Genomic DNA, 27,278 nt, shown 5'->3' with positions numbered 1-27,278 from the left:
ATCCTTAGCCTGCAGGGGGGGAGACAAAGCAGTGAGCAGGGGATTATAGGTATTGGAGTTTGAGCAGGGGATTATAGGTCTTGGAGGTCCATGATTGAGCAGACTGGCTTCCACAAAACCCAACATGGATTGGGAATGGATGACGATTTCAAAACAGCATCAAAATGGCTGGAAGTCAGGATATGAATGCAGGGGAAGGTCCGGAAACGTTTTAAAGTAGTGGGAAGTCCCACAATGTGGCCTCCAGGTGAAAGACACAAGAGCGCAGGAAGTGAATCGTGACAGTTTCCCTACTCCCACGACCGGCTCCCTGGATCTGGGACTGGATTTTTAGCTATTTCTTCCCAGCTATATAGCTATTTCTTATGAAATAAGTTAATTTCCATCAGAGTTGTAGTGCAAGATACAAGCGGACTACTGGAAAAATGTGATGTTCCTGAATGGTAGAATTGTAGGCAGTAAATTAACAGCAGTACTAGAGGCAGCACTTTGAAGAGGGAAACAGTCTGATGCAGGAGGCATAATTGAATGCCGACTTCAAGAGTTCAAATCCAATTATGGGGTTAGGAGCCTGAATTAAAGGTGCTTGAAGTTCAGATGGGAAGCTGGAGTAGGACTCTGGAAATTAAGGCAGTGTGACTGTAGGGTCAAAATCAGATAGCAGATTGACTGGAGGAATAGATTGCTAGGAGGCACAATAGTCAAAGGCAAGCTGTCGGAAGACAAATGAGGTAACAGGAAGATGACTTGAAGCATTGGCCTTTAAAGAAAACACACAGAAGACTCTGGACAGAGACATGCAGGTGACCCAGGTAGCTTGCATGCTGAGAGTATTCTCTCTGAGGCTAGAAACTGACTCTAGAACTACATGTGCAGGAACCTCTGAAGGCAGGCAGACTGGGAGCACAGGGTCAGAAAACAGGCAAGCTAAAGACTCAGGCACTGAAGGCAGACAGACTGTAAACTCGGGGTCAAAAGGCAGGCAAGCTGGAGATTCTGGCTTTAGGCAGACAGGCTAGCGGTTCTGGCTCAGTAAGCAGGATCTTTGGAGGCTCTGTAGGCAGGTGAGCTGAGGGCTTGGGCTCTGAAGGCAGGAAGTTTTGAAGCTTGGGCTCAGATGGAGGCAGTCCGGAGGTTTTGGCACAGATGGTAGGCAGTGAGGAGGCTCAGACTCAGGTGGCAGGCAGTCCAGAGGCTGAGGCACAGATGGCAGGCAGGCTGCAGGGCCGGGCATAGATGGCAGGAAGGCTGCAGACTCTAGCCCAGATGGCAGGCACACTGCAGGCCTGAGCACAGATGTCAGGCAGGTTGCAGGCCGAAGTTCACAAGGTAGACTGGCTGAGGATTCTGGCTCTGAAGGCAGCAGGCTGGCTGCAGACTCTGGAGACTGCAAGAAGACAAGCTGAAGGTGAAGAGGCACAATGATGACAGGCTTTAAAGTCTGGGAATTGGAGTAGCTTATGAACAAGAGATTTCCTGTTGTCAGTAGTGCAATCTTCACAGTTCCTTGGCACATTACAATACACTAAAGCTCTGTCTTGAGGATGGCTAAGAATAGTGTTTATTTTAGAGTCTCTGTAGGCCAGAATCCCTTCACCATTTGGCAGTTCACATCTCTTAGTCAGAGGAAATACGTCACAGATTATATGGAAGATCTTTTCATTTTCTTCTGTATTACAAGATGGTACAGATACATCAGGGGTAGTGAGCGCTATATAAATACTATTACAAATACTACTACTATTATTTCCTGAGTTTGCAATGTGTGGTAAGCTTGAAGCCAAGAGAGCAAACAAGGGGTCAGTATTTTATTCCTTCTCCATGAGGATGTTGGCTTCAGTCGCAGCAGTTAGATCAAGAGTGTGCTCTGAGTCACAAGATATTGTCACATCAGGGATTATATGGAGCAATGATGTAGGTTTTGTCTGTACATCAGTGGCCTATACAAGTGATACCTCTGGGGTAGAACTGACTTTACCACCAGGAGGAGAATGCAAAGAGAAGTTTAGAATGTTGCCTGGCATTTTGGATACATCTCAGCTGTAGCGTCTACATACAATTTAGCACTAGAAGACAATACATCAGAGGAGTTAGGAAATTCAGAGCTCAAACTAATATTTTCATTAATTACCCTTTGAGATAAGGTTTCATGGCTAATAAACAAGGCTCTTTAGTATCAGGGACTTTGATATTTACTGGGCCACAAGGCTAGGCAATATCACTCAAAAGGAAAACAGGGGTTATGAAATGCATCTGCTCTTTCTTTGGTTGTTGTGTGGTAGAATATTGTATTTTACAACCATTTTCAGCAGACATGCGAGAATCAGAACTCTTGTTCAGCAAACTGAGTAAGGCTTCATTCCCTTTTTACAATGCTGGCACAGCCATTGAATCTGGATCAGAACAGAATATTATGTCAGGATATGCAAAGAGGTGTTTGAGAGCCAATGAGTAAAATATTCAAAACGTAAAAGTTCATTTCTTATAAGAAGATTTTTTTGTTTCAGGACTAGGGTTAACATCCTCAAATCTTGAAGTAGACACTAAGGCCCTCATTATAACATTGGTGGTATAAACCACCTACCGCCGTGGCGAATGCAGCAAAAACACTGTCACCGCAGCTACCTACCGTCCGCCATATTATGACCGTAGCCGAAATTCCGCTAGAAGGCTGGCGGAATTCCAGCTACGGTCATGGCAGTGGACAGCGTTAAGGTCTGTGTCAGCAGCGCCATTCCAATAGACCGCCGCAGACCGTATCATGACACATGATATGGCCTGGCGGTATTCTGCTGGCGGACGCTGCTGGCAGCAGCGCCACATCCCGTCTCCTGCCGGAGGACCCCCTGCAAGCAGGTAAGTCGGGTGCTCCGACAGGAGAGGGGGTGGTGGTGTTGTGTGAGTGTGTGGGAGTGTGTGTGTCTGTGTGTGCATGCATGCAGGTGTGTGGTGTGTGGAATGCTTGTATGCATGAATGGGTGTGAGTGTGCGTGTATGTTGTGCTGTGTGAATGTGTGGGTGCATGTATGTATGTTAGTGTGTGTTGATATGTGAGTGAATGAATGTATGCATGCCTGGGTGAATGTGTGTAGGAGTGTGTGTATGCATGTGTGTAACGGTGCGTGAAAATGCGTGTATGTCGGGAGGGTTGGGAGGGGGAGAGTGGGGGAGGACTCTGGGGAGGGGGGGATAGGGGAGATCCTTATCAGTGTCAGGGAAGTAATTCCCTGGCACTGACAGTGCCTACCGCCATGGTTTTCGTGGTGGTAAGATTGCCACAAAAACCATGGTGGTAGGTGGGGTCATTATCCCGTGGGTAGGACAGTGACAGCTGCCTTGCTGGAGACTGTAGTCTCCAGCCCTCTGGCTGGTACTGCCCTGGTGGACGGAGTGGTACATTGTTGGTAGTACCTTTCTCCAAAATTCCGCAGTCCGCCAGGGTCATAATGAGGGCCTAAATGCCTGCCTTTGTGGGGTACCGGCGAACTGTCCTGCACAAACATAAAATTAGGCACTTGTAGTTTTCTACCTAGACTGCTGGCTTTTATATATATAAATTATCTCTCCATTTATTACATGCACCTCATTAGAATAATGTCTTGCTAATCTATATATTAAACCATATTTTCTTCTTCAAATCACAAGACAATAAAAAAATGTATCATTAAAAAATATATTTTTGAATGATAAAAATGTTTTATTGTCTTGCCAAGGATTGCTCAGGCTCAAGAGTCAAGGTAGCATTGCAGGCAGTGCTAGTTCAAGGAACAAGGAACAGCTAAGGCTCAGGAACAAGGAATAACTATGGCTCAGGAAAAATAGGAAGAGTAAAAGCTGAGGAAGCAAGGGTCAATCTCATAGGAACAGAGCTTCAATGACCAACACTGGACCGAAGGGAGCTGGGGGTTAAAAGAGCTCACAGTAGTCACATGAATAGGGCGTGAGCAGGCAAACAGCTGCCAGCTACAGGTGTACTGAATTCCTCCACCCATCCTTGTATTGCAAGGGTGGAGACAAACCAGTGAACAGGGGATTATAGGTATTGGAGTTCCAAGCACAAGCAGACTGGCTTCCACAAAACCTGGCATGGTTGGGGAATGGATGGCAATTTCCAAATAGCGCCCAAATGGCTGAAAGTCCCGATATGCACGCAGGGGAAGGTCCAGAAGCTGATTAGAGCACTGGAAAGTCCCACAATACGGTATCCTGGTGGTGGACATGAGAGCACAGGAAGTGAATCATGACAGAAGCAGGCACAGCCCACCGCTGGTGGCCAGACACTAGAGCTGGCTAGTGTAGTGCTTGGGGAGGAGATTGCCCCAGTTACATGGGTGTAGTGCAGAGGTTAGCCTACTGTCCCTGGGTGATGGAGGTAAAGTGCCAAGAGCTCATATGTCTAACAATGCCAAGACATACAGACAGTACGTCACAGTCAATGGACAGAGGGTGGAGGCTCTGAGAGACACATGAGCCAGCATGGCAAACGTCAGGTGTTTGCTGGTGTCCTTACAGCAGGTAGTCCAGAATGTAGTCAGGAAGGTTGTAGTAGCTGACAATAATGAGAGTCACTATCCAGTAGCTCTGGTTCATTTTGAATGGGAGAGGTCTCATGTTCCTTCAGGGTAGCCATGAGTCCATCCATGCCTGTGGATTGTCTGCTCTGTAATAACCTGGAGCACACCACCTGGAAAGAGGTAGAGATCTGACCCCACCTGGAGATATTAGTGTTGCCTGTGTGCGAGTGCTTGACCACCCGGATCCTGGAAAAATGGGCCTCTTAGCCTGGTGAAGAGGGAGTGAGAGCAAGCTCTCAAGAAAGCCCCTCACAATGTGTTCAGCTACATGCTAGTTTCCGCACCCAGATAAAGTGTGTAAGAAATTGGGCTACTGGTTTAGGGGGGTGAAACCCTACTCAAGCAGCAACCACAATCCCTGTCAAGATGAAGTCATAAGCATAACTCAAATTAGCCTGTCCTCATCCCTCTGGTAGCTTGGTATAGAGCACTCAGGCTCAACCTAAAGGCAATATATAAAGTATTCATGCAGCAGTTCACACAGTAATAAAGTGAAACACAACACAAGAAAAATCTCACATCAAATTAGAAAACAATAGAGTAAAATGTAAGAAATAATTCAAGACCAAAATGACAAGAATCCAATCAGTAGGACCGGATTTATGCATTTTTAAAATAGCGCGAACTGTGGTTATCTGGTGACCCCTGATGGGAACAAAGTCACAGGCTGTCCGCAATGGAGTACGGGCCAGATACAGGGTTAGGCCTGCTGAACAAGAGTAGCCTAAATTCTGGTTCTAGAGCATTGTGATGCATTGTACAGCGAGGTGATGCAAGGCCTAGGTGTGGAAATGCATCTCTCAGCATTGGTTCAAGGAAGCTGTGAGGCTGCTGTATGACTCCCAGCATTGTCATCAAGGATACCATCGAAGAGGAGCTTGCAATGCGAAGTCTTGCATCAAAGATGTGTTGCGCACCAGCTGGTTCGGAACAGCTGCTGAGCTTGTGATGTGGAGTCCTGCTTCGTCGTCGAGGATGCAGTCGACAAAAGGCTTGCAATGCGAAGGCTTGTATCGAGGATGCAATGTACAACAGTGGTTCAAAGGAGGCTGTGGCTGTGATGTGAAATCCTGCGTCAGGGATGCTTTGCTATGAGGTTTCGATGCTGAGCTTTGGAAACCAATGCTGGCCTGGCAGAGCACTTTCAGGCCCGTTTCCAAGAGTTCAGGACTGGGGTGGCACGACTTGGGAGGGCAGGACTCACACCTGGCAGAGTCCAGGTGCTGAGTTCAAGGTTGTTGGTGCCTGTTCTGTTAATAAGGCTCTGATCAGGAGACTAATCAACTAGTCTTTGGAATCACTCTGGCGGTCCTGCGTTCATGATGCATGTCCAGCCCCTCTCTCTCAGGCAGGAGGGCAGCAATGCAGCACAGCAGTCTTTCATCTGCGTCTTCCACAGGTCCAGATGTGTGCTGAAGTGCTGGGTCTGAGAGTCCATTATTTATACCTGGTACCCACTTTAAAGTAGAAGAAGTTTCTGAGGTTTCCATCCCACTGAGGTGTCTGGCCTTCCCTTCCTCCCTGTCCCAGCCTAGGCTTGTCTGGGGGCACATAAGACTACTGACAAACCCTTTGTGAGTAAGTTCAGGGAGGCAGAGCCTTTCTGATGTGCACAATGCATCCTTGATGCAGGCCTTCATTTCCTGAGCACTTTGTTGATGGCATACTTGACGATGACGCATGACTTAGTATTGCAGCCCTGCTAGTTCTTTGGAACCGCCGGTGCGGGACCCATCTTTGATGCCGGGCTTCACATTTCAAGCCTTCATCTACAGCACCGTTGATGACTATGCAGGATTCTGCATTGCAGCCTTGCAGCTCCTCTGAGTCACCGCTGCGTGATGCATCCTCAACACAGGATCTCACAACGCTCCACAAACAAGGAGTTAAGATACTTCAGAGTCCATGTACCTGGCCTGCATGTACATGAAGGTCGACCTGAATGTGTGACTTTGTCCTGGTTTGACATAACCATATAAATGCAGTTGGTACTTTGTACCTTTAGGCACTGTTTTTACTTAAAACTTTGAAATTGTATATCTCCGGTTCTACAAATTTTATTTTTGTCATTTCCATCTCAACTAATTTAATACGTTTTTACTGTACATTGTTGCTATTTGTGTGCTGCATAAATGCTTTACACTTTGCCTATAAGTTAAGTCTAACTGCTTTGTGCCAAGCTACAAGAATGTAAAGCACAGGTTAATTTAGGGTTTGCTTATGTTTCACCCTGACAGAGACTATAATTGCTGCTTGAGTAAGGTTTCACCCCCCTCTACCAGTAACCCCATTTCCAATACCAAGACACTACTACTGGGGACAAGGATGGGATTGACCTCATGTATGTGGTACCTTCAGGCTAACACAGGCAGTGCTCAAATATGCAACAGATGAAAAACTTCAGGGTCTGCTAAAAAGGTGAGCGGATCCAAAATGAGGCATAAAGCTACACCCCAACATGCAATAGCGCTAATGCAGCAGAGGGCAGAAGACCTTTTTGCACCAGCAGTCATTAGAAAATACAAGTGTGAGGGCCTGTACAAACTACAATAGAACTTCAGGCAATCAGCAAGAAAGTCATTAATTTTACTGCATTTGTTTGTCTCTGTGCATGGCGCACAATGAACGCCAGCATTTCCACCTGACACACATTGGAAATACAGCTGCAGGGAAGAGGTAGTGTGGGTGCAGCAAGCAACAAGATACACTGCAGAAGCACCAGATCTTGCGAAGAATGAGATGTTTCAATCAACCATCTTTAAGTCAGGTGCTCCAAGAGGAATGAAAGAGAGGGCCATGCACCGATCCAAGATCGCACAAGGAGAAGCAATTCACATTGTTGGGGCAACAAAGAAAGAACAGTGCAATGGCTGTGAAAATAAAAAAATAACTGATGATAGGTAAATTGTGGAAACCACACTTGGTAGAAACTCACTATAAAACCGGGAAGGAAAGCTGGGAGCACCAGAAGAAACACAGCAGCTATCTTTGAGTGACCCCCTGTGAAACATTTAGGAAGTTCACTTAAACAGATGTACACAAATGCAACTGGTGCAAAGGGAAATGCATCAAATAAGACTATAATAACAGGGATAACAGAAGCACTACCAAATGAAGAGCCATATGTGAAATTAACAGGGGAATATAATATTACACATGCAGCACTGAAAAGGGAGTGTGTTCCAGCAGCAAAGTACATCAAGCCAAATCTACTAATTGCAAATTACTGCAGAGTGCAGTTAATGGAGCTAACACCAAACCTAAAGAAAGAGAAAGACAAACTAAAATACAGAAATTCTGCTCATCTATCAAGGAATATGAAATACATTAAATCAAAAAAAGTGAACATGAAAAACAAAACACGGCTAGTCTAAGTAGGATGTGTGGAAGAGACAAAGCAGTTCACGTAACACTGTAAGTACAGTTCAACTGCGAGTACAGTTACTGATTTCAGTGCTTTAGTCTGTTTTTGTCATAATTCTCTGTTTTGTTTCTTCTCTAGGATCTCGTTGCTCCAATTTACATTTGATCTTGTTCCAATAGTCTCTGGCAAATATGCCAGAGTCAATATTAGGAAGCATGTATCAAGATATAAAAGCCAACAATTAGTATTGGAGAAGAGGGAAAGAGGAATTAAAGTGAGACAAATGAAAGAGAAAAACAATGTGACATGCAACACAGTGAGGGGTGACTGAACTAGACACACCATTGAAAGATAAGTAGCAAGGAGGCTCATTGATTAGAACGGAAACAAAACACATGGACACAGAAAGTCACTATATTGAACTACTAAAGCTGCTGTGCATCATTACACTACACCATCATGCCAAATAAGAAAGAATCACAAAAGGCTACTCCCTGTATCGAAGTGCCATCCCCAGTGACACAAGCTGGTACCTAGAGTTTGGGTGCTAAATGGAAGAGATGGTGAGAGTTGCTCGATTAATTTCTTGAAGTAGTCATTGAACCAAGGGACAAACAAAGGCGGCAGCTGCTGATTCATCTGGTGGGCTATGAAATTAGATGCCCAATTAGTTCAACAAAAGGAAACATAGACATATAAAAAGCTCAAAAAGCCATAATGGCCCTCATTACGACTTCAGCGGTCTTTGCTGAAGACCGCCGAAGCCTCTGGCGCCACAATACCGCCAGTGTATGCATGGTGCCCTATTATGACTTTTCCGCTGGGCCAGCGGACGGAAACAGCGTTTCCGCCCGCTGGCCCAGCGGAAAAGTCACATCAACATTGAAGCCGGCTCGTAATAGAGCCGGCAGCAATGTTGATACGCAGCGGGTGTAGCAGCACCCGTCGTGCATTTCACTGCCCGTAATCCGGGCAGGGAAATGTGCAATGGGGCTGTGTCTGGGGGGCCCTGCCAAGAGCATGGGCAGTGCAGGGGCCCCCATGGGCACCCTGAGTCCCCCTCACTGCCAGCCTTTCCATGGAGGTGTTTACCGCCATGGACAAGCTGGCGGATAGGGACTCATAATCCCCAGGGCAGCGCTGCAAGCAGCACTGCCCTGGCAGATTACGGTAGGCTGGCGGTACCAGCGGTATGACCGTGGTACATGCGCCATGGTCACAATACACCTGCTAGACACCGCCAGATTGTTGGTGGTACTACCGCCACCGCCGGCGTGGCGGTCCTGGACCGCAGGGTCGTAATGACCCCCTATGTGTCTATTTCAACACAAAGAAAAATGTGGATCAGAAACGCCTCATTTACAACTCAGCATGGCAGGAACCAGGCAAATCCTTAACAGATTTCATGGGTAGCTAGAAAACTTGGTGCAAAACTGCTTTTTTAATATATTCACAGATGAGGACGCTATAAGACTCAGGATAATTGAGGGCTGTCTAGCATCAACTATGCATTGCAAGCTTCTCTAAAAGCCACTTTCATCAAAGGAAATTCTCAGCAGGGCCAAAGCTGGGGAGCTTGCCAAAGAGAGACCATCACATATCAGTGCATGAAGGGAGGACAAGAAAAATAAAACATCTCATACACAAGTGAGAAACATACAAGTGACTGAGAGAAAGTGCAAAGACCAATAAGCAATAATACAATCACACTAGGTGTCGAGCCTCCGGCGATACCTCCGAATAAGTGTCACACTGTGGGACAGAGCTTGAAAGTGGCCCAGCAAGAGAGAAGAAGAAACAAACTACAGAGGGCCTGCAACTCACTCACACTCTGGAAATCGGTACACAAAGACACCCCTGAAATATACATCAGCAGCAATCAACTTCACAAGAGGGGAACAGAGACAAAACACACCTGAGCAAAATGAAACAAGACAACTTTGGTTGTCAAGTGAAACCCACAGTGTAACAGCACTTAAGAAACACCAAGTGGTGATTACTACAGAAAGACTCAAGATATGTCCAATTCACAGAGCGGTTTGCCACAATCCAATAGCTGAAGGAAATCACCATGCAAACATTAAAAGGAACTTCCTCAAGGGAAATCACCTGAATACTCATCTGATTCAGAAAACAAGTCAGCACAATCACTCAGGTCAACAAAATTATCAGGAACATCAAGGTCAAGAAAATGTCCTTACAGACAACCACTCAAATATATATCAGGGTCAAAAAGCTTTCTCCAGTCCAAGTGCAGAACATCACACTCTGAAACCTCAGAGCAATTACCTGCTATACAATGCAACACGACATATCAACTGGATTCACACCAGATTATGAACACAACATCTTCTCCCATGACAGAAGCAGCTCAACTAACTCACAGAACATGCAGGACAAGAGCAAACATGAAAAATCACTCACAAATGTTGGGAAACGTTTGTATCTTCCTTCAGTAATAAAGACAAGAGATGTCTTATCCGTGTCCTTTTCTGTAAGGAGGGGTAAGATGTCATGTTGTACAGGCATTAGGACCTTGCAAACAGAGGGCCTGGTTTAGAGTTTGGTGGAGGGGGCTTCTCCATCACAAACGTGACAAATATCATGTCCACCGTATTACAATTCCATTATAGCCTGTAGAACTTGTTCCATAGTGGATGGGATATCTGTCATGTTTGTGACGGAGTAATCCGTCCATTAAGATCTAAATCAGGCACAGAGTCTTTACCAGGTCCACAGCTTGGGTATTAAACACTACTTCCTGCCTGGGACTGTACAGGAAGTTTCAGGAGGAGGCCATTCCAGGGTATGGCAGCACAGGAACAACATGGGTGGAGACAGCCTCCCCATAAGCAGAAGAACAAACTAGCATAGAGGGCTTTATAAATAATGGATCAATTAATACCGTACCTTGTGTCTATCTAGACTGTTCACCCTATACACAAGTCACTACAATTTTCAGTGCAGGATGCATGCACAAAAAAATTATTTTGAGCTGAAGGTTAAAGGGCACAGTAGATGCCTTGATAAGGAAACTGGGGGACTTCCATAGAACTTAACGACCTGTTGCTATAGTAATAGATGCAATCACCTCTCCAGACAGTAGAAGTGTTTTCCTGCATTCCTATGGCTTGGGGGTGGACACAGACACTGAGGTGAGGGACGATGGAAAGGGGAGTTTCTTTGAAAATTCAATGAGGGCCTTGTTGGGAAGGGGCTGCTGATTACTTATATTTCTGAACACTGCCAGTTTGGTGGCTGGTAGGTCTGAGGGGATGGGACTGAAGTTTCTGTTGCTCACATGAGGACGTTTCTAGGCAGAGCCTTTCCTTATTGGTGTCTGATTACTGATACAGGAAAGCTGAATGATAGCCAGTTACACAATTTTACACGTGATTGTGCTCAAGTTGTGGGTGGCCAGCCCCAGTTCTTCATGCCCAGAGAAGCATTACTTTTACACAAACTCACCAAAAGGGACTCTGTTCGTCATCCCACCCTCATCAGAGAGAAAGGGGGACATTTCTATCACAAACATTTAAAATACAACCTTCCTATTTTTTATGGTTTCCTTTTACTGTTTTAACCCATAGTTATTTTAATTCTATCTACCAGTTGATGATGGTGGTATGTGTGAGCACTAGTGTTTTAATGGCCTACAGTGATATTGCAACACATATATTGCTGTTTCTTTCTACATTTTTGCATGCAATCTCAAAAAGCGTCTACAATATTCCTGAAAACAAAGCATGAAAACTGCCTTTGACTTAAAACCTCCAATTGTTGACTCTTCTTTTCTTTCAAGTATCGCTCTTCTTCCTTTCCGCTCTCTGCATGTTTTCTTTCTTTGAGCACAGCCTACTGTAAGTCAAATGCATGTTTGCCTTAATCCCTGTTATTGTATCTCAGAAAATTTCTGACACCTTAATTTAAAGATCACATCCTTTGCTTTAAAAGTCATACCCGTGCATAATGACAACACCTGATATCTTGTAGCTCATCTAGTAATACTGTCAACTAATATATGAATTTGTATTCCCCCCCCCACACTGAAGATCACATCTAACCCCTATAAATTTAATCTAACACATAGAAACCAGTATAAATGCATGGAATGGTTTCCTTAGCAGTGCAAGACTAATCCCAATAATCACCAGACCCACAAAAAACTAGAGGTGGGCGAAGAATTCCATTCCCCCGGCGGAGTTTGCGGAGTTTTCCCCACTCTGCGCTCCATGCTCCACGCTGAGTTCCGAAAAAGATTTTTCTCTTGCGTGCCTTGCCGAGCATGAGAAATCTCTAAGTTGGTTTCTGATTGCGGGCAGTCACGGCAGGTCACTATCGCTTGTGTTGGAAATGCTTCTGCTAATGTTAAGAAAGCTGCTGCTTGAGTAGAAAATCTACTCAAGTGGCAGAAGGAAGTTAGTGCCCTCTGGCGCTCTGCATGATGCCATCTGCGCTGATTTTTCAGTGGGGGAGAAACTCCTGGCCCTGAAGATCAGTGCAAACAGTGCAACTCACCCAAACTCTGCCGAGGCTTAAAAAAAATACCAAAAAACACAAACCTGGATTCTGGAGCAGAGTGCAGGCTGGCATAGGGTTCTACAAAATCTAATAGGAGTTAGTAAGCTCCATAGAAATGCAATTGCAATACAATACAATATGTAACCCACAATAGTACTAATATGGTGACACTAAGCAGCTAAGCAATGAACTTTCATCATGATTTTCCAAACTTATATGGAAATCTGTATATGCTTTTTTGAGAAACAAAAGAAAACCAAAATTAAAAAACCTAGGCCCTCTATCGAAGTGGACTTTAATAACAGTGGCAGTAATACAAGTTAACGGCAGTGCTTAATTTATAAAAGAATAACTGCTGGGACCCAAAATTCTGCACAGAAGCCCACAGACAACACTAGAGAACGTCAGGGAGGGCCCAATACTGAGGCTGTGTAGTTTTTATCCTACCTCTTGCCTCTTTAATCCTCTACCTGATTGCAGGTTCTTTTCATCCCTGCTTTCTCCCTCTTCCACGGTTTTCCCATCTTTCCCTTCTTTCTTGTCCACTCCACTCTTTTCTCCTTTTTTTTCAGTCTTTCTCTAGGTTAAAATCTGATGAGGAACCATAAGTGACAGACCCCAAAAATGAGTGTGGGTGGGGCTAACCTGCTTCCACCATCTCAATTTAAGCACTGGTTAGCAGCCCTCCTGGAACTACAAGATTGATAGACACTCCACAGATCTGATGACTTTCACCCGAAAACTCCCTCTCCTAAAGGCAGCTGGGTTTTCCAGGTGAAGTGTCTGGGGAAATTAGCAATGAGAATGGGAACTGGGACAGGATTAATGATTTCCATGGCTGTTCCTCCTTTCTTTGGTGGCTTCCTCAATAATTTTGGAGGTGGGATTGTTGGAGTGTAACTTTTAAAACTTAATATTAACATGAAAAGCTTGCAAATAATGTGTAGCGAAACTGCATAGAAAATGTGTTCACCTAGAAAATTAATGTACGCATTTGAAATGTGCCCACGGGAAGTGGCCACCAATGTATACGATGATTAATGAAACTGACTAATGATGAATTAACAATGTACTAATGTATGACTTTATATTAGCATTTAGAATTATGTATTAGGGGTATGCTAAATTAATCACTAGGCCTTAGATAGCAAGGGTCTGGGCCTAACTGCCTGGTCTCATATTAACTGTGTTTTTCTAACGTGCAATGTGCTGTTTTCCTGAAGGACACGAAGTTGTACTTTTCCAGAAGCTAGACATATGTGTGTAGCTGTATTAAATTCTTTCTCATGGGACCCGACTTGCTCAAGGAGATATTCTTGCCGAATGCAACAGTGTAATTCGCGACAGGCGCAAGGTCGTCTGGACTAGGAGAAGACAATGGAACTACTAACTAGAGCGACAAGTGTAACTTTTCTTACCTGACATTCCACCCGATGAAGACGTCAATCACAGGAGCCAATAAACTGCATGAGAACTGAGTTAGGTGAAGATTCTAGTAAGGTGTGTGACGGATTATTGGATAGAGATAACGGTGCACCAAATATTGCCCAATGGGAAATTAGAGACCTGTTAGACAGATTTGATATAACGGCGTAACCCGAGGAGAAACCAGCAGTTTTCAAGCCTTTTTCGAGCCCTTTTTCGACCCTTTTTTAAGACATTCTTAACCATTCTTCCTCGCCATTACTTTGCTACCCCTGAAGACATTACCTAGCATTCTTTATTAAGAGACTTTGGGCCTCATTCTGACCCTGGCGGCCGGTGACCGCCAGGGTCACCGGCCACGGGAGCACCGTCGACAGGCTGGCGGTGCTCCGAAGGGCATTCTGACCGCGGCGGTTCAGCCGCGGTCAGAAAGGGTAAACCGGCGGTCACCCGCCGGTTTACCGCTGCCCTTCTGAATCCTCCATGGCGGCGGAGCGCGCTCCGCCGCCATGGGGATTCAGACACCCCCTACCGCCATCCTGTTCATGGCGGGAAACCCGCCATGAACAGGATGGCGGTAGGGGGTGCCGCGGGGCCCCCGTAAGAGGGCCCCGCAAAGTATTTCAGTGTCTGCTGTGCAGACACTGAAATACGCGACGGGTGCCACTGCACCCGTCGCACCTTCCCACTACGCCGGCTCAATTCTGAGCCGGCGTCCTTGTGGGAAGGTTGATTTGCCCTGGGCTGGCGGGCGGCCTTTTGGCGGCCGCCCGCCAGCCCAGGGCAAATCTCAGATTCACTGCAGCGGTCTTTCGACCGCGGTGCGGTGTTATGACGGGGTTACTTTGGCGGGCGGCCTCCGCCGCCCGCCAAAGTAAGAATGACCCCCTTTGTCTTATGCTTCAAATCATCCTCAAACCTATGCCTTGCCTGATACTTACTTTTCCTCCTCATGCGGGAAGCGTCCTATTCTTAGCTATGCCTTGCTGAAACGTATTCTTCTATCCTGGCTGATGGTGAATCAACTGATGTCCTGAGGACGAAGACTGACGCTGTATGCTGACCCATTTGGATGGGTAACTATCTGCTGATAAATTGTAAATTGACTGTTTGCCTTTTCTTTCTAGGTACCAACTGCTCTTTTGTTAGAGCCCATTGTTAGATGTTTTCCAAATTCGTGTTGCTAAGTTGTTTTGCATGAAGTCCAACATGCTGATGCTAATTTGAGGTTAGTTAAGGAGTTCACTAATACCGAATGCAAATAGACAAATGACGAGAATTCTTGCTTTGTTGAATAATGTACTAATGCTACTCTGCTAAAGTTGATTCATGTTAATGTCGGGCTTTGTTTTAACGTTCATGATCTATGCTTTGATAAAGTTTTACTCAAATTGCCATATTGTAGTGGTTTTGATGAGCTTGGTGATATTGAGACTAATAAATATGATATTAGCTTGTAACTAATAGGGAATAAATATCCTAACTCTTACTAGATTTGTGTGATTATTCATGGCTGAAAGGTCATGGTGCGTTCGTCATATTAATCTGTCTTAAATGTTATTGATTAGCACAATTGATTCTTGATCACTGATATTGATTGGTTTATTGTTATATTGATTGTGATGTCAATAGATACCTTGTTCTGGGAAGTCTCCAAACGTGGTCAAAAGATTCATAGGCCTAAAACGTGTCCCTTGTAAGTTAAATTATCAAGGTTCGGACGCGTTATCAGTTCTGGTAGCAGAGGACGGTTACGGCCCTTTGGGGCCCTAGGACGAGGAACCACTGTTTGAAAATTGTTTTTGAAATAATGCGAATTGGAGAGATGATGTGCCCCTGAGTCCCGAATGACTTTCCCGGAATCTCGGACCTTGCTAAAGTGAGTTGGGTATGTTCTCGGCGTGCTAGTGATAGTGTGAGTGAAATAGGGCTTTGCGCTTGCACAGCTTATGTATATCGCAGGTGAATTGTGAGGTCTGTGAGAAATTTTAGGCCAGGTGATGTTTTAGTAGGAGTGTGCGTACTCTGCACTATGAGAGTAGGGAAGTCGGTGAACTTCATGTGAGTGTGGCGCTTTGTACTAAAAAAATTGTCCACGTGGTTGTTGGTGATGTACAGACCCTGCGTGGTCTAAGACTCCGGAGTATACTGATAAGTGTATGAGACACTTGGTTTATGTTGTAATTTGTGCGGTTTAGTATGCTAATCGGGCGTGATTGACGAGTCGAGTTTGAGTCAAAGTGAGTGAATGAAAACTTCGATGGAGATTTGGTGAGTTCTAAAGTGCACTAGAAAAACTCATTGACAAGTCGAGAGTAGAATTTGCAGGTCAAATTTTGCTTGCGAGTGCGGGATCTGAGAAGGAGAAAGTAGCGGCCGAGGCTAAAAGCAAAATCTCTGTAAAGTTCTGAAGCGATTGCATTACCCTTTCCTGTAGTAAACCGGCAAATTTGAGTTTATTAGTGCTCGCAATATATTGCATTAGTTTTTGTGTGAGAAGAGGGTGAGGAAGCCAAGCCGCAAGACTTTGTCACCCTCAGTGTGTGTGAGTGTGACATCATTGGAGCCGCGCTGGGATAGGTCGGTTAGTGAGAAGGTTCGCGCACGGATTGGCAGCCGTCCGTGAGAAGCAATTGGCTGAGAAGGTAGGCGAAGAGAGTTCTGGGAATTAAAGTCACTTCCTGATTTGATTGTTAATAAAATAAAAGACGCAAAAATGACGTTTTTCAAGGCTTTAAAGAGCGTTTTGAGGAGAGACATGTACATTACCGCAAGTGTAGGGGAGCCTACACCGCCAGAGGATACACCGGCTTATGCCGTGATGGAAAAGAGGGGAGTCGCACCATGTCTTTGGTTAAAGCAAGGGTGCAAAATGACAGAGAAAGAAGAGTGTTTGGCATTTCTGGAGCACGGAACGTTCAATATAATGATTTTGGAAAATTTGCAGAAGGTGTTAAATGAGCAAAAGCCACCTCCGAGGTCAGCACAGTATGAGGCGTTAGCAATTTGGGAGCTGATGGCCATACGACAACGGCAACAGAAATTTGAGAGGAGAATGAGGAAAGCAGAAAAGACACTAGCGGAGGCTAGGTGGGACAGCGAGCATAAGATATGGAGAAGAGAAATAATCAATGGAGTTAGGATGTTTCCAGCAATAACTCAAGAAGGCAAAACCCAAGGAGGGAAAGCTACTTGTAAGGCGGATAAGGGTTCTAGTAAAAAGAAAGAGACCAAGAAGTCCTGGGCAGAGGCAGATACGGTACAGGTTAATACTGTTGCAACACCAGTTCCGGTGCAGAGTAGTAATAGTGTGTCCACTGCTCCAGAGATGCGATCTCAGTTACAGCCACCACAGTTTCAGAGACTTTACCCTGATGTCCCAGTACTAGAGACTACTACGAATTTGATGGTGCTGTCAGATCCAGCATATACGAGACCAAAGCTGATACAGACCGAGCCAACTCCACTTTTACTGCCTCAGGCACAGCAACATTTGATACCGAATTACTCTTCGGTCACAGGACCGCAGTCAGCCACAGCACCAATAATGAGTCAGAATATGGGAGTTAATGCTCCACAGGTTTTGGGAAACAAACAGACGTCAGCCGCCATATCCTTGCCTATTACAGTTGGTCCACCAGTACCATTGTACGCACAGGCAAAGCCTAGCATATGTGATCAGGGAATAATGACCCAAGAGATGACAAGAGGAGGGTTCATAGGGAGCTCTCAAGAGATGACTCCACTGGAACAGACAATAGAGAGATCTAGGTCCTTGTTAGACTTCAGTCCGATTGGAGTACCTCCAGACACCATGAGACAATCAGGTTTGGGATTGCTGTCTACGCAGATCCCGAGTGCGAATGTACCACAAACACCAATGATGCAGGCTGGAAATATCTCATTGCAAGGTTTAACTGCGCAACAACTGAACGAATTGTTAGACAAATTAAATTCACCACAGACTACTCCTGCGACAGCCGAGCGGTTTGAAAGAGAAGAGTACCTGAATTTTGTAAGGTTGGGCGTGGAGGCAAGTGAGCTAGTTGAAGGAAGCATGGAAGTGAATAGGTTAGAATCATATACTGAAGCAGAATTGAGGTATTTGTGTCCAAAAATAACCACAGAAGTGGGCAGGGTGCACCAGAGTTTGGCAAACCTGGCAGATAAATAAGGCATACACATAGACAATACTAAACATCTAAAGAGAAGTTATAGGTTAGATTTTGGGCCCAAAGATTTTGAACATATGAGGTCTACTGGGATGAAGGCACACCTCAAAGAGATACTGCAGCGTGCACAAGTTTGGGGAGCATTAGAGAAGTGGGAAGGCAGATGGGCAAAGAAAAGAGATAAAAGGAAGAGTGATGACATAGAGCAGCAGGCGAAGGCTGTGCCGGAAACCGGTACAATAAAGATGTTACCCATGAGAGAAACGGCCGGAGGGGTTCTGGTCCATGTACCATGGTCCAGAGGTGATATTCTGTCTTTTACAAACGACTTCCCCAGGCTAAGGGAGAAGCCGATAGAGTGGTATCAGCAGATGGACAGGTTTGTGAAGCTTGAAAAGTGTCTTTGGGAAGATCTGAATACTCTTTTCGAGATCATAGTTCCAGCTGATTTGTGGCTTGAGTGCGTGAGAGAAGTGTGGATTGGCCAACCGCGGAACCGGCAAGGGATAGAGTCACAAGAGCACCGTCTCCTGAAGTGATGAAACTCTACTATAAGGTGATTGAGTTCTTGAAACAGAGGGTATCATCGCAGAATATTGATTGGCAAAAGATTGATCGGACAGCGCAGGAGGCCAAGGAGTCAATACATGCCTACTATGAGAGATTGGTGAAGGCGTTCAAGCACTACAGTGGTACAGAGGTTATAGAGGCGAAAGACATGAATCACCTTGTGTTCAGATTTGTTGAAGGATTGAGACCCGAGATTAGTCAGATGATTAAGAATCATTTGATCTGTTGGCAAGCAAAGCCGACTGACGAGGTGTTGCAGTATGTGAAGTACTGTAGTGATGAGATTGAGCTGAAGCAGAGAAAGCTGACGGAGAAAGTGATGGTGATGCAAATTAAAGCAGCACAAGCAGGGATGCAGGGAAATGGTCTACAGCAGATGGTGCAACAGCCGCAAGGAAATGTAATGTTTCAGGCACAAGTAACAGGCAGAGGTCGAGGAGGTTTTGTGAATCGTGGTCCAGATTTGAATACCATAGTAGTTCAAAATGACGTGCAGGGGATGAAGAAGGTGTTACCTTGTCATGCTTGTGGGTGCGTCGGACATTGGAAGCGAGAATACCCGATGATGGTGCAGGAGGGTGTTGCTCAACAAAGCAATGATGTTAATGCATTCCAAAAATGTAAAAGGACCAAGGATGAGAGGTCCAAATCCTAACTTCCAGAATATCATTGTTCAGATGCAGGGTCTTCAACCCATGCAACAAGTGCAGATGCCACGTTTACAGCCGGTACAGATGCAGCAGATGCAACAGCAGGTTCCTTTGGTACCTAGACAGCAAATGCAGTTGCCCTTAGCACCAATGGGACAGCAACAGGTGATGTTTCCTCAACAGGTCACTAGTCAAGGAATGAGTCAAAATAACACAGTACAACAATTCCCATTGCGTGGTGAGAATGGAATAAACGATGAATGGTCGGATGAGAGCTTAGATAATGAGGAGTGCAGACTTGCAGCATCCCTAGAAGTATATCAGAGAGGGCCGTATGTGCAAGGGAAGGTAATGGGTCACAAGGTTTCATTCTTGGTTGACACAGGAGCTACACGCTCTACGGTCAGAAGTGCAGAGGTTCCGAAATTACCCCTTTCAGGAAGTACAGTTAAAGTAGTAGGAGTGGCAAATCAGCTCTTGACTAACCCGATCACTGATCCGGTTCAAGTTGAGCTTGGCACCTTTCAGGGGTTGCACAGGTTTGTAGTTTGCGATTCAAGTCCCGTATCCCTACTGGGAAGAGACTCTGGGCCAGATGTATGAAAAAAGCCCTTTGCGATTCAGAAATAGCGATTTTTAAGAAATCGCTATTTCAGAATCGCAAAATGCAATGTATCATATTTGCGATTTGGTAATAGCGATTTCTTAAAAATTGCAAATGCTATTACTGAATCGCAAATTGCGATACCGGCCCCATTCGCATCTATGGGCCTGTCGGCCCATATTTGAGCCGACAGGTAGATGAGGAGTATCCTCTGATAAACTTCTTCCCAATGTTTACAGTGACTGATCTGCCAGCCGACTTGCAGGGGACATTCAGAGAGAAAGTGTGGGACTTGACAGGGAAAGAAGTAGGGCTGATAAAAGGAGTAGAACCAGTCAAAGTCAGTGTGAAGCCAAATGCTGTGTTCCCCCCGGTACCGCAGTACCACATGGCGCAAGATGTCCTTATAAAGGTTGCGAAATTGATTGCATACGTTGTGAAGCAGGGAGTCTTGAAAGAAGCAATGAGCAGCCCATATAATTCACCAATAATGGGATTGAGAAAGCTCTGTGGGAAAGTTCGAATTGTCCAAGATTTGAGAAAGATCAATGACATTGTGGTGAAATGTTGCCCAGTAGTGCCAAATCCAGCTGTGATTATGTTCCAGGTTCCATGTGATGCAGAGTGGTTCACAGTAGTAGATTTGTCTCAAGCGTTCCTTTCTGTGCCTCTTCATGAGGACAGCCAATTTCTTTTCAGTTTCAAATTCCTCGATAAGGTTTACAGTTGGTGTCGAATTCCTCAAGGGTTTTCGGAATCACCTTCCATTTTCAATCAGATACTGAAGAAGGATTTGGAGTCATTGGAATTACCTTTTCAATCGACTCTAGTGCAGTACATTGATGATCTGTCGATTGCATCCAAAACGAGGGATGAGTGCAAGTACGGATCCATTGCCTTAGTGAACCACTTGGGAAAGAATGGGCATAAGGTGTCTCCAAAGAAGCTGCAATATTGTCAGAAAGAGATGAAATACTTAGGTCATCAAATTGAGAAAGGGTCGAGGAAGTTATCCAGGGAGAGGGTGACTGCCCTGTTGCAGATGAATCTCCCAACAACACGGAGAGATGTTAGGATGTTTCTGGGAATGGTGGGCTACTGACGTCAGTGGATGCCGAATTTCTCAGTCATCTCCAAGCCATTGGTGAGACTGACAGTTAAGGATGGGCCAGATGTCATAGTACTGTCAAAGAAAGAAATGAAGGCGTTTACTGAGCTGAGAGAGTGTATGTGCAGGGCTCCAGCCCTAGGCATGCCTGACTACACAAAGCCTTTTGTTCTGTTTTGTCATGAACGTGATGCATGTTCTTTGTCTGTCCTGACACAGGTCCATGGAGGTGTGAACCGACCACTAGCATATTTTTCAGCTACTTTGGACCCAGTTGCAGCAGCCTTACCAGGTTGTCTGCGTGCAGTAGCAGCAGTTGGTCAAAGCCTCGCACAATGTGAAGGCATAGTGATGGGACATCTTTTAACAGTCATGGTCCCTCACTCAGTTGAGATTTTGCTGACCCGCACCAAAACGCAACACATGACAAATTCAAGACTGGCGAAATATGAAATGATTATATTGGGGTCACCAAACATAACGTTGAAAAGATGTACAGTGCTGAACCCGGCAACTTTGCTTCCAAATGAAAACACAGAAGTTGAGGATGCTGAAGATGTAGAACATGATTGTCTTGAGGTAACAGAAATGTGCACCAAACCGAGGCCTGATATTAAAGATACCCAATTGGAAGAAAATGACAAAATTATCTTTGTTGATGGCTCATGTTTAAGAGACTCAGTAGGAGTGCTGAGTGCCGGATATGCTGTCTGTACGATCTCTGGTATCCTTGAGGCGTCTTGGCTTGAGAGAGTATATTCTGCTCAAGTGGCTGAATTGGTTGCTCTTACTAGAGCTTGCCATGCTGCTGCCGAATTGAGAGTGACTATCTATACTAATAGCAGATACGGATTTGGCATTGTCCATGATTTTGGCCAACTATGGTCACAAAGGGGTTTTCTGACCTCTTCTGGGTCACCAGTGAAAAATGGTGAAAGAATTAAGGAGTTGTTGCACGCGATTCAGTTACCTCATGAAATTGCCATGGTAAAATGCAGTGCTCATTTGAAATCACAAGACTTTGTTTCAATGGGAAATGGATATGCGGATCAAGTCGCAAGGTTTTGCGCATTGAACTGTATATCGTTTAAAGATCAGTGGGAGTTGTTACCTGAAACAGAAAACGAGACATGCACAGGTTACGCTTTAAGGGTGGTTGACTCGTTGGAGGAATTAAAGTTGTTGCAGGGGCGTGCCAGCAAACATGAAAAACTTTCTTGGGTTAGAATGCAATGTGTACAAAGATCAGATGACTTGTGGGTCTCAGATGAAGGGAAAATGGTTTTGCCAAACAGTCTCCTGTCACAGTTTGCAAGGTTTTACCATGGGCAAGCACATATTGGGAGAGATGCCATGATCAGGTTGTTCAAAGTTGACTGGTTTAATCCAAAGTTCAGACAAGCTGCAAAATGATTTGTCACAGGTGTATCACCTGTCAGCAGATGAATGCGGGGAAAGGGACCGTGGTGAATTTGAGCCACATTGGGAGAGCAGGAGGTCCATTTAGCAGAATGCAGTTGGATTTTATTGAAATGCCTGTGTGTGGAGGTTTGAGGTACGTGCTGGTGATTGTGTGCATCTTTAGTCAATGGATTGAAGCTTGCCCCACACGTAGGAATGACAGTCTCACAGTAGCGAAGCTGCTGCTTTGGGAATTGATACCACGTTTCGGGTTTCCGATCTCTTTAGAATCAGACAGAGGAAGTCACTTCAACAATGAGGTGGTTAAGCTATTGTGTGCAGCATTGAACATTGAACAGAAGCTACATTGTAGTTACCACCCTGAAGCATCAGGATTAGTGGAACAGATGAATGGTACCCTGAAGTCGAGAATGGCAAAGATGTGTGCAGCTACAAATATGAAATGGCCTGATGCATTGCCTTTGGTGCTAATGTCAATGAGAAATACACCTAACAAGAAAACAGGACTGTCTCCTCATGAAATACTCATGGGCCGAGCTATGAGACTGCCCGCAGTGCCTGCAAATGCTCTTGTGAATATCACGGATGATATGGTGTTGGACTACTGTAAGGGTCTGGCTGACGTGGTCCACTCTTTCTCTCACCAGGTGGAAGCTACCACACTGCCACCGATAAATGATCCAGGTCACAACCTGAAAGCTGGTGACTGGGTTGTCATCAAGAAACACGTAAGGAAGTCGTGTTTGGAGCCACGTTGGAAGGGGCCGTATCAAGTAATACTAACAACTACTACTGCTGTGAAGTGTGCGGGAATTCTGAACTGGATCCATGCCAGTCACACGAAAAAGGTAACATGTCCAACTGATGAGGAAGTTGAGTTGTTGAAAGTACCAACAACAGAGAAGGAAGTCTCAGGCACAGAGAGTAATCAAAGGGGAACTGAGACAGAAGGACAGCCAGTTGAGGATGGCTTCATCCCTCCAGTAAGAGACGAAGAAGGAGAGACCCAGAGGGGTGACGGTGAGCCTATCTCAAATGAGGCACCAGGAGGACCAAGTCAGAATGAGGTTCTCCCAGAAGCAGACAAATATGGAAATGTAATAGAGCCCCTGACAAACCCAGAAGGCGATGGAGTTGAGGCAGAAGAGAGTCAGAGTGTCCAGCCTCCTCCTGAGCAAATTGCAGGTCCATCAAGAGAAAACACCATACAGTCAGAGGAGGGCAACGACTTGCCATAAGGAAGATCAAAGACCAAATAAATATTAAAAGGAGATAAGTGGCCAGAGTCGCAAGTGACAAAGGGAAAAGTGGTTGTCGACGATACAATAGAGGAGGAGATCGATGACACAAGGAGAGAAGATCTGAGTGAAGGAGAGTTGCAGGGTGATAGAAAGCTAAAAAGAAAGAGAGTGGCAAACAGAAGGTACGCAGGTCCTGAATGGGCATATGCAACGCCAGCTGAGTGGCAACAAGAGTTCTTGGCGTTTTGTTTTGATTGAGAAGTTCGAGGTCAGTACTTTGGTACCTGAGTCGGGCCAAAGAGACTGTGTTGATGTGAAAATTGAATTAAAGAAAATTGAGAAAAGAGACTGATAAATTACTGGATGTGACACTGTTAACCTGAATTGACTTTTGAAAACTGGTTTTGACAAGCTGCTAACCTGAATTGACAAGGATCCTGGGAGTGAATGTGGAAGCTGTAAATCACTGCCGGAGAAAGACTTTGCTTAGCTTTGCTGAAAAGAAATATCATAATAAGTTTGATCATCCTCTGTTGCTTGTTGTTTGAACTAACATTTCTTCACTTTCTGATTCTTTACAGATCATAGCTAACACTAGGGATGATAATAGGGGAAGTGGGCGTTGTAAATGTTTGGGTGTTGGTTTGGGCATCGTGTGTGTGATATTCATTATAGTTGTGATTGTGGGAATGCCATTAGTGGATAAGGGTGAAACTAACAATGCTACAATTCCTGAGACCGCTGCTACACTAAAAGCTTGGGAGAGGTTCAAGCAGGACACAAGATATTTGCATGAGGGAACTAATGCTACAGGGGAACTATCTACTAATGTTTTCTATCGCTTGCTAAGTGAGTATGTTGACAATATGGATGCGAAAGATTGTTATGTGTGTACACAGATTCCTGTTTCGGTAGAAGAGGGAGTTACCTACCATAGTTTGCCTTTAACATATGGGATAAGCTATAGTTTGTTACTAATCTGATTCTATAACCAGGAAGAGATTCAGGGGGTCTGAGACCGCCAGGGCCATAATGACTGAAAGCACCGCCAACAGGCTGGTGGTGCTTTCTTCCCCATTCTGACCGCGGCGGTAAAGCCGCGGTCGCACCGCCGGGGCCGACGGTTTTCCGCCATTTCTGCCCCGGCGGGGATAATCCGATTATGACCCCCTTACCGCCAGCCTGTTTCTGGCGGTTTTCACCGCCAGGAAGAGGCTGGCGGTAAGGGGTGTCCTGGGGCCCCTGGGGGCCCCTGCACTGCCCATGCCTGGCATGGGCAGTGCAGGGCCCCCCTAACAGGGCCCTAGCCAGCTTTTCTCTGTCTGCATAGCAGACAGTGAAAAGCGCGATGGGTGCAACTGCACCCGTCGCACGGCCGCAACACCGCCGGCTCCATTCAAAGCCGGCTCCTGTGTTGCGGCCTCATTCCCGCCGGCCCAGCGGGAATGTCGGAATGGGGGCCGCATGAGTGCGGCCGCATTGGCGGCCGCATTGCGGTTTCCGCCTGGCGGGCGGCAGTAGCCGCCCGCCAAGGTCGGAATGACCCCCTTAGTAATTTTATTCTAATCGAGACCTTCTGTTTTCTTACGTGCCTATCATAGAGGATTTGAATAGTGTAGCTAAATACTATAGTATCAAGTTAGTTAAGGGATTCTTTGAGGCGACACTAACCTTCAGTACATCTTATGAAAACCGCAATATTCTGACATGTTTGCTTATACCTGTACAGAAAAGCATTTTAGATCACACGGAAGATAGAAGGAGGGCATTAAAGGGGAAATTACAAAAGGGCTTGCAGCAGCGAGCTTTTATAAGTAGGGAGAGTTATAATGCAATTAGGGAACAAGGGAAGTTAGCTTTAGATGCACTACACGTAGGTAAGCTTTGCATTAACGCGACCAAAGTCATATTATGACAATGGGGGTCATTCTGACCCTGGCGGTCCGAGACCGCCAGGGCCATAATGACTGAAAGCACCGCCAACAGGATGGCGGTGCTTTCATCCCCATTCTGATCGTGGCGGTAAAGCTGCGGTCGCACCACCTGGGCCGGCGGTTTTCCCCCATTTCTGCCCCGGCGGCGATAATCAACCAGGGCAGCGCTGCTTGCAGCGCTGCCCTGGGGATTATGACCCCCTTACCGCCAGCCTGTTTCTGGCGGTTTTCACCGCCAGGAAGAGGCTGTCGGTATGGGGTGTCCTGGGGCCCCTGGGGGCCCCAGCACTGCCCATGCCACCGGCATGGGCAGTGCTGGGGCCCCCTAACAGGGCCCCGGCCAGCTTTTCACTGTCTGCATAGCAGTGAAAAGCGCAACGGGTGCAACTGCACCCGTCGCACGGCCGCAACACCGCCGGCTCCATTCGGAGCCAGCTCCTGTGTTGCGGCCTCATTCCCGCCGGCCCAGCGGGAATGTCGGAATGGGGGCCGCGTGAGTGCGGCCGCATTGGCGGCCGCACACCGCCGCCCGCCAAGGTCGGAATGACCCTCAATGTGTTTGTGGGAACAAGTGAATGTAAGCATGTGTTTTTGTTTCAGACTAAATGGACGTTCATGTTAAATGGACAGGATCCAGCAATCCCTGGGATCTACTATATATGTGGACTTAATGCTTACTACCGTCTTCCAAAGGGATGGTATGGGACATATTATTTGGGAATAGGATTCCCAAAGATATATCAGTTAGAGGATTTGAAAAAGTTTCTGAAATTGTCTGAATTACATCGTACTAGACAAAGGAGAGAGACTGCTGCCGGTGTAGTAGGAGATATATTTGGGGCAATAATTCCTTCAGTAGGAGTTATCTTGAACTCCATAAAGATTCAAAAGTTGTCTAATATTGTGGATAACATGCTGACAAATTTTACAGGGGCTATACTCCTGGTGGATACTGAACTTGCTGCAGAGAGAGCTATGACTCTTCAAAACAGGCTTGCTTTAGACATTCTTTTAGCGAAAAATGGCAGAGTCTGTAAGATGCTCAATGAGCGACATTGTTGTGCTTACATACCTGATAACAGTAATGAAATTAGAAGTATTCTTACTAACTTAACAAGAGATAGTACTGATTTGAAGGAACTGAAAGAGCCAGGTGTTTGGGAAAAGGTTGGAAAAGGACTTGCTTAGGTGGGAAGTTGGTTTGGTAATATTTGGCATGGGATATTGACAAAAATAATACAAGGAATGTTGATTGTTTTAGCTTGCTTATTCGGATTATGGCTGTCATGCAAAATTAGCAAAATAATTAAATTGAAAATGGCGAAAAATAATAAAAGGAGGGAAGAAAAGAAAAGGGAAAAATTGTTCAGAGCAAAACTAGAAGGGGCAGAGCTGAGGGAAGAAATTGAGTTGAGAGAATTTTGGAATGCAAATTGTAAACGGAAAGGTTTGTGTGATGATAAGAGTCATCAGAGGAAGGATTGTTGGAATGTAACATTTAAAAATTAATATTAACATGAAAAGCTTGCAATATAATGTGTAGTGAAACTGCATAGAAAATGTGTTCACCTAGAAAATTAATGTACACGTTTGAAATGTGCACACAGGGTGTGGCCACCAATGTATACGATGATTAATGAAACTGACTAATGATGAATTAACAATGTACTAATGTATGACTTTATTTTAGCAT

General features: G+C 45.4%; 1 protein-coding gene across 1 annotated transcript in view; it reads right to left on the bottom strand.

Annotated features, from left to right (window-relative positions):
• Positions 1 to 1,015: 1,015 nt before the first annotated feature.
• Positions 1,016 to 27,278, bottom strand: part of LOC138283399 (cholesterol side-chain cleavage enzyme, mitochondrial-like) — a 62,237-nt gene continuing 35,974 nt past the window's right edge. Inside the window, exon 4 of the mRNA XM_069221366.1 lies at positions 1,016 to 1,402. Within this exon, the coding sequence (XP_069077467.1) occupies positions 1,016 to 1,402 (387 nt within the window). The remainder of the gene's footprint in view (positions 1,403 to 27,278) is intronic.

The sequence above is a fragment of the Pleurodeles waltl genome, chromosome 3_1 (assembly GCF_031143425.1).
Source record: "Pleurodeles waltl isolate 20211129_DDA chromosome 3_1, aPleWal1.hap1.20221129, whole genome shotgun sequence".
NCBI classification, from domain to species: domain Eukaryota; kingdom Metazoa; phylum Chordata; class Amphibia; order Caudata; family Salamandridae; genus Pleurodeles; species Pleurodeles waltl.
Note: the sequence above shows the minus strand (reverse complement) of the source record. Positions and strands in the feature narration are given on the sequence as shown.